General features: G+C 58.2%; 1 protein-coding gene across 2 annotated transcripts in view; it reads right to left on the minus strand.

Annotated features, from left to right (window-relative positions):
* Window positions 1–6,336, minus strand: part of NSG1 (neuronal vesicle trafficking associated 1) — a 34,799-nt gene extending 28,463 nt beyond the window's left edge. Inside the window, exons 1-3 of one of the 2 annotated variants that reach the window (XM_043447657.1) lie at window positions 6,212–6,336; window positions 5,101–5,256; window positions 480–596 (exon numbers count right to left, since the gene is read on the minus strand). In XM_043447657.1, coding sequence (XP_043303592.1) covers window positions 480–596; window positions 5,101–5,229 — 246 coding nt within the window. In that variant the 5' untranslated portion in view covers window positions 5,230–5,256; window positions 6,212–6,336. Of the gene's footprint in view, window positions 1–479; window positions 597–5,100; window positions 5,257–5,659; window positions 5,846–6,211 lie in introns of those variants that run through there. The other variant, XM_043447658.1, reaches the window with a different exon arrangement.
* Between the last annotated feature and the right edge of the window lie 1,820 nt (window positions 6,337–8,156).

An 8,156-nucleotide genomic window follows, 5' to 3' on the forward strand; every position in this document is an offset into this window, starting at 1 on the left:
ATTTTACTATTTATAAAGTGTTAGCTGCTCAGTCGTGTCCAATTCTTTGTGACCCCATGGACTGTAGACCCCCAGGCTCCTCTGTCCATGGAAGAATGCTAGAGTGGGTTCCCATTCCCTTCTCCATAGGATCTTCCAGACTCACGGATCGAACCCAGGCCTCTCGCATTGCAGGCAGATTCTTTACTGTTTGAGCTACCCAGGAAGCCATATATACCTCTGCCTAGAAGAAAGTTGAGGAGTGGGTTGTCCCTATTATTAAAACTTGGTAATAATGATCATTTTCTGAAGATAAAGAAAAGAAAGAAGAAATTTAAAATTTTAATTTTAAATTGACCACAAGGTCAATTTTGCATATCTGGGGTCAGCCCACATTAGTGTCTCATTCTGTTCCCATCATTCCACAGGTCATCTCTGGAGCTCAGTGGACCCGTCCTGGGGGCAAAAGCAGCATCTCACCTGTCTCCAGGGCCACTCACCTTGAACCTCTCAGTTACGCCCTCGGTGATGCTGACCGTGAACTCTGCTATCTTGGGAGGACGCACTTTGCCTTTCTTGCGGTCAGGTTCATATTCGGTCTTAGTTTTCACAACCACCTTGTTCAGGAAACAGAAGCAAACAGTCAAGAGAATGGTCACATGCATTCCAACACACCTGTCCAAAGAGGACAGGTTGGGGTGGGGGGGTGGATGCTAGTGTTCAAAGTCACCATTTTGCCAGGAAGTATTTCACAAGAAGAATGAGTACAGTCACCACTTATTACAACTCTCCTCTGTGCCAAGACTAGCAGAGAAATTACCCATTGATAATCCTGAGAGCAGCACCAGGAGGGAAATATGACAGCAGAGAGGCAGAGAAATTAAGTTCCGAAGCCAAGGCCACGAAGATAATAAGCAGCAGGCCTATTAGGGGTCAGCAGGGCCCCAGACGCCTAATGCAGTGCTCCCCCAGCACCTGGGGCTCCCGCCTCCTTATCTGGTGCTCCCTTCACAGTGAACTCCCTTCACTGCGGTGCTTGGGGAAGACTCTTGAGAGTCCCTTGGACTGCAAGGAGATCCAACCAGTCCATCCTAAAGGAAATCAGTCCTGAATATTCATTGGAAGGACTGATGCTGAAGCTGAAGCTCCAATACTTTGGCCACCTGATGCGAAGAACTGACTCATTGGGAAAGACCCTGATGCTGGGAAAGATTGAGGGCAGGAGGAGAAGGGGATGACAGAGGATGAGATGGTTGGATGGCATCACTGACTCGATGGGCATGGGTTTGAGCAAGCTTCAGGAGTTGGTGATAGACAGGGAGGCCTGGCGTGCTGCAGTTCGTGGGGTCGCAAAGAGTCAGACACGACTGAGAGACTAAACTGACTGATCACTGCCCAGAGCTTCATGGTCTGGGTGGTGGGAAGAAAGGATACATTTATTTTTTATATGCTACCAGGGGTAAAATAAGAAGATTCAAGTGCACTATTTCCCTCCAGGATTAGGAAGGAGCAAGAAGCCAGCCTTCAGGCAAATCACTTTTGGGGAGTCTCTCTGTCTCACCCCCACCATCCTCCTCTCTTCCCTGTCTCTGCATGCTCAGTCGCTTTAGCTATGTTCAACTCTTTGAGACCCCATGGACTGTAGCCCACCAGGCTCCTCTGTCCATGGGATTCTCCAGGCAAGAATACTGAAGTGGGTTGACCACTTTCTACTCCAGGGGATCTTTCCAACCCAGGGATTGATCCTGTGTCTCTTACCCCTCCTGCACACTTAATGGGTCTCCTTCCTTGTTACCCTTCCCCTCTCCACTGTGAAGCAGGAGATGTTTTTCCAACCAGTCAAACGTGCTCTATCTTTGCCTAGGGCAAACCTTTTCCCATCACCCCCACCAGCTTCAGATGAACCCTAACCCAGCCTTGCAGCCTCCACCCTCAGCCTCTCTGCATCATTTACTGCCCTCCTGATACCCTGTTTCTGGGACTGTTTCCTTCTCTGTCCCCACTTGATGAGGCAGTGAGGTATCCAGGGGCTACACGTCTCTAATCCCCAAACGCCCACCCCCACCCCAGAGCAGGAGCCAAGAAGTGTCTGTTGGACTGCAGAGAACCAGCCCCCCGCCGCCAACCCGCTTCCTCACCCAAGTGGCAGCGCCCTTCACTGGGTGGGACAGACTGCCTTGCATGATGCTGGGACCCAGGGCAGAACAAGGACTCGGGAGACTGCGGGGATCCCACACTGAGCCGTGACACTGGACCCAGCCTCAGGGAGAAACTGGCTCACGCCTCGTGACACTGGAAAACCCATCCAAGGGCCACATCGCTTGTAAGCACACCCTTGGCTCCCTCCTCCCTCCCTTCCGTTGCATGCAGCTCTCCTCTGCCCAGCCTGACAGCCTGCGTGCCCAGTCCAGGGGCACCCATCTCCAGGGCAGCACTAGGGCCTAACCCTGCCATCCTCGAAACCCAACTATACCTGACGAGCTCAGGTGTGACCTTGAGCACACCCATGGCCACTTGGAACCTCAGTGCCCTGGCCTGCGAAATGGGAGCAAGGCCCATCTGGCTGGGCTACTGGGAGGAGGAGGGAATCCATGGGACCCTCAGCCCGGGGGGGGACCTGCTCAGTAGCCTATTGGCCCAGCTTCAGCCTGCCTCTGCCACTAGAAGGCTGACCTCAGGCAAGTTCCTTACTCTCAGTGCCTCCATTTCCACATCTGTAAAATGGGGCAACAGTGGTAGTTACCATCTAATGTCAGCAACATGAAAGGAAGTGAAAGCTGTAAATCACACAGACAAGGGCTTGCTGCATAATAAGCAGTCAACACACGTCAGCGGAGACTGGCCCTGACGCGGCTGCCAGCTCTGTGACCACCCGCACTGTCGCAGCTCCAGAACCTCGGCACACAGCACACAGTCCATTGACAGCCCTATCTGCACTATCTGCCCTCAGACACGTGTCCTCTGGGACAGGTGACATCACCTCCCTGAACCTGGGCTGGGAGCAACACGGTGCCACTGTTGGGGTGAAGAGACATCCCGTGTGAGCACGGTCTGGTTCCAAGAGGGCAAAGCAAGAGGTCGTGCTGGATCTTCAATCCTGGAGAGTGGTGGCCTTCAGCTGAATGACCTTGAACATGTCCTGTAAACTCTCAGAGACTCGGTTTCTTCATCTGTGACCTTAGAAATCTTCTGACCCAACTATCACTTCCTGCTAGAATCTCCAGCTGGGAGCATCACAGGGATGGGAGATTCATCATTTTTCAGAGCAGCCTAGGTTACTCCAATATTTTGGCCACCTGATGTGAAGAGCCGACTCATTAGAAAAGACTCTGATGTTGGCAAAGATAGAAGGCAGGAGAAAGGGGTGGCAGAGGATGAGATGATTGGATGGCATCCCCGACTCAATGAACATGAGTGTGAGCAAACTCCAGGAGATAGCAAAGGACAGGGAAGCCTGGCGTGCTGCAGTCCAAAGGGTCTCAAAGAGTCGGACATGACTGAGTGACTCAACGACAAGCCTGCTCCTGGACGGCCCAGCTGGTTGGTCAAGACTTCATACCTGCCTGAAACCTCCTCCCTGCTATAAGCCAACTGCTTCCAAAATGGAACAGACTTAGGACGCGAGAGGAGGCTGAGAGGAGGGGAGCGTCTGACAGCGGTGCTGCCCAGGCACGCTGTGTTCCTGGCACTTGCTGCCATGGCTCCTGGGCTAAGGCAGGAAGGGAAGGTGGGGATGGGGATGCCAGGCTGTGCTAACCGGGCAAGCCTGAAACCTACGCAGGAAAAGGGAGGTGAGAACCAAGGTCTCAGGCAGCCCTGCCCCTCCCTCAAAGCCTCTTTTGGACCATCAGTGCCCCAGAGTGGTCCCACATGGCCCAGGTGCACAGTCGAAATCAGTTGATCCATTTCCTTGAAATGAAACACTTGCTTCAGCCTCCCTCCAGCCCCTGCCCCGCTGCCTACTTACCCAAACACAGAGTTGGGGGGATCAGAACCACTTTGAGGAGCTAAGTAAGCCTATCAAAGGGCCCACCATGTGAATAAAGGAATCCTCCAGAGAGGATGGACCCATGGCAGGGATATTCCCCCCCATCCCCACCCCTGCCCGGTCACCCATCATCACCAACAGGCTGGAATAAAGGACAAGTCCTGAGTCAGAACCGCCCTGCCAGGCGTTGAACCAAACAAGAAATGCCAGCACACTTCGGGGAAGAGAGGGCGCTTCCTGGTGGCTGGGGTGACTTCTAAAGAGCAGCAAGGCGGGCAGAAAGGATGCGAGTGCCCAATTTTAGGTCTCTGTTTCACGACACAGTTGTCTAGGCTTTTAAACGTTTTCTAAGCATTAACTCTTGAAAAGACTGCTCTTAAGGGACAGAAAGCTACTCGACTGCAAGCTGTATTTTAAAAAAGAGGGGATTCTTTAAATTCAGCGCGCACACACACAAAAATCCCACTTCCAGGAGAGGATGATGAATGGCTGGCTGTCCCCAGTTACACTAACACGGAGGAGCGCGAGTGTTCTGCTTATTTGGAGATTTTCACAAAAGGAACAAAGAGAGGAAGGTGGCGGCGAAGGAGCGCGCATCCTGCCGCAGCCACCACCGGTGTGTCTGTGACGGGGGGAGAGGAGGAGGCCCCCAGGGAGGGTCCCTCTGGCCAAGGAGAGGGGCCTCCTCACTGCAAGGGGGCAAATCGGAAACTGCACCACCCGGGAAGGCGCTAGGGGCAACCGAGCCGCTCCTGGGCTCACCCCCGAAGCAGAGCCCCTGTTACTCCGGGGCGGGCAGGCGCAGAGCTGGGCTGGCGGCGGAGGGGCCCGGGACCTCTCTCGGATCAGGGTCCCATGAAAATTAAGAAAGGATCTTTCCCGGACCGCGCAGTTCCTGGGTCAGTACGAAGCTGTCATCTAAGGCGGGGCGCGGAGGGTGGGGTGATGGGGGGCGCAGACCGCCCGCTCCAGAATCCCTCGCGGGTACGTGGTCCCCCGAGGCGCGTCCTCCACCCCGCCCAAGCCCGTCCCCAGAGCACACGCGGCGCGATCCTTTTGTTTCGGCCGCCACCCGAGATTTGGAGGTGCGCACCCGGCCGTGCGGGATGCCGGGGTGGGAGGGGGCCTCTCACCTTATCCGGGGGCGGGAACTGCAGCTGATTGACATCGAGGGGCGTCATCAGGGGGATGGTGTCGAAGCCATCCTCCAGCAGCGGCTGCTTGGTGCCCTTCTCCGCGAAATTGTTCCCCAACTTCACCATGGTTCCGGGGGACCCGAGGCTGCCAGCCTGCGGAGCGAGGGCCGGGCGGGAGTCACCGCGAGCCGGACCCGCCCGCTGTCCCGGGCGTCGGCGAGCTCTCCGGCCCCCTGCCTGGTCTCCGGGGAAGGGTCGTGAGGATGCAGAGGTCGCGGCTCTAGGGGTGAGGGGCGGGCGCGGTGTATTTACGGACTCCCACCGGCTGGACAAAAGCGCCGAGTGCAGGGGCGCAAAGCCGCGGAGGAGGGGGCGCCGCCCCTGCCCGCGAGGTCTAGACGCCTCCCCGGTTCTGGCGCCGCTGCGCCGGAGACCTGCCCGGAGACCACCCCCCACCCCGTCCCTCCCACCTAGGGGTGATGCGCGGCCCTGGACCCGGCTCCCGGGCCAGGAGGGTCCAGCCCGGGCGCCCCGCGGTCCCACCGGCCGCACTCACCCCACGCCAGGCTCCGGCAGGTCTGGGCTCCGGCCGCGCTCCGAGCCTCCGCGTCGCCCGCTCCTGCTCACAGCAATGGCGGAGGCGGCGCCGCGCGGGGCCGGGGCGGGGGCGCCGCGCGATTGGGCTCCCTCCTCCCGCTCGCCGCCTCCCTTCCTGCCGCTCCCGGGGGTTAATTGAGCGCGGTGAGTGCGTGCGTGTGGCGGCGGCAGCCTTGACGCAGCGCGCGCACCGGCCGCACAATGGAGCGCGGGCAGGGCGCAGCAGGGAGCGCTCCCCGGGGGACCCCGCGATCGCCGGCACCTGGGGGCGGGGGGACAGGGGAGGGGTGGGATCGCGCCCCAGATAGGAGGCTCCGAGCAGCGGGAGGGCGCCCACAGGGCTGGAAGCCGGGGATGGGGAGGGGGCGGGCGGCCAAGAGAGGTGCGGGCTGCGCAATCCCGGGGCGGCGGCCAGGGCGCGAGGCAATTGGAAGTCAGGCGTAGGGGGGGAAATGCTAAGGATGGAGCAGTCCCCCAAAGTAGGGGAAAAGGTGCTCCCTCCCACCCCCACCTTGCAGTCGAGCCGATCTGGAGTCCTGAAGAATGGGGAAGGGTCCGACGGGGAGGGTTCCAGGAGGCGGTAGAGGGCGGTAGAGAAGGGAGAGTCCAGTTCGTGTGCGTGGCTGGGTGCGGGAGAGGGCGTGTCCCTGGTGGAAGGAGGCACGGATGGGAATCGAGGCGGGAGTGCGGGGCGGGGGGAGTTTTTCGGGGGTGCAGGGTGTGGGGGGCGCTCTCCAAGCTGGGGAGGGGGCCCGGATTTGGGGGGACGCCCAGGGTAGCTGGAGGGAAGGAAATTCAGGGCAAAGAGAGCGCGCTGCGAGCCGCGTCGGAGGGTTTATCTGGTCCGGATCGGAAGAGAAAGCTCGGGATGCTCCAAGCAGCGCAGTCTCCCGCCTCCTGGCGCAGAAAGGGGTCGTCCTGGAAAGAAGGAGGGGGTTTCTAACCTGATCCGTTGACCCACCCTCTCCAAAGCGGGGCCACTGTCGCAGCTGCCCAGATTAGGGCCCCCATTTTACAGACTTCCAACCAACCCTGGCTTTAGGACTTCCCCAGAGAGAAATTGCGGGGGTGTGGGAGCAAGACCCAGAGCCGAGGAAGAGGGCTCAAGGTAAAAAGGGCTCTTCCCAGGCCCCTGTGTCCTGCTGGGGCCCTGCTAGGACCCAAAGTAGGTGGTCCCAAAGTCTTACTTTTGACACCCTTTGCCTGCTTCTGCTTTGCTTGACGGGTGGCCTGAAGCCCAGCGTCTTCCATCAGCTGCCTGCAAACCAACCCCCGCAAAACCTCCTGGCCCCCAGTCTACCTCTAGAATTGGAGCAGCCACTGCCTGCCAAGCCTTGAGCCACCGACTCAATCTAGGAACCTGGCCATGGGCACCTTGGTTCCAGAATCCCCAGGAGGGTACCAGCAGATGAGGTAGCTGGATTCCTCTTACATGGCCCCAAGTTTTCAACAGGGTCTGAGTGGGCCTTTGACCACAGTGTAGCCTGAAAGGGTCCAGGCTCTTGGCACACACTACCCCTGGGCAGACCCCGGGGTGGGGGCGGGGCAGGTGTCCCAGGTGCAGGCCCCTGCCACTGGCCTTGGGGGCCTGATCTTAGCATCCTTCTGGCAAAGGGCCTTTGAACGCAGGACTGGTACTGCGATAAGTCATCTGTGTGTGGTCCAGGTTCATCCGTGGAACCGGGGCAGCCTCCTTCCTGACACTTTGTTACCTCCTGCAGCAGGTGAGGAAGAGTGGCTAGAATCTGCTCAGGTCCTGGTTTAGGTGCAGATTAAGCTTGCAGACCATGAGAAACTTTGTGGGCTTAAGCAAGGGAATAGCTTTGTCCCATCTTAGGTACCAGCATTTTACAGACCCCAACACACACACACACACACACACACCAGTCAGAATCCCACTCAGGGAGCTGCAGGGTGGGCCTCCTGCACCCCGTGTGGTGAGAGCCTCCTCAAGGCTCTGTCACCTGTGAAGGACAGAGACAAGAACTCATGGCTGTCCCAGAGACAGCAGTGGACAGTTGCCGTGTGTCTGCTTGCTTTCTCATTTTGTCCAGGATTTTGGCTGCTGCAAGTCCTTGGGTCTCTGCAGTTTCGTTCCGTGGGTTTTTTGTTGGGTGCTCAGGGCTTCCCAGGTGGTACTAGTGGTAAAGAGCCTGCCAGTCCTGCAGACGTGATAGACGCAGGTTCCCTCCCTGGGTGGGGAGGACCCGCTGGAGGAGGGCATGGCAACCCACTCCAGTATGCTTGCCTAAAAAAATGCTGGCGGGCTACAGACCATGGGGTTGCAGAGTCGGACACGACTGAAGCGACTTAGCACTAGCAGGCCGTACCAGACCCTGTGAAGGGCACACACTTGTGCAGGGCAGTGCAGAAGTTACACGGCCCAAACGGGGGGGCTCAAAACAGCAGAAACGTTTGGTCTCACAGCTCTGGAGGCCAGAGTCCACCATCAAGGT

This window comes from Cervus canadensis, chromosome 26 (genome assembly GCF_019320065.1).
Source record: "Cervus canadensis isolate Bull #8, Minnesota chromosome 26, ASM1932006v1, whole genome shotgun sequence".
In the NCBI taxonomy this organism is placed as follows: domain Eukaryota; kingdom Metazoa; phylum Chordata; class Mammalia; order Artiodactyla; family Cervidae; genus Cervus; species Cervus canadensis.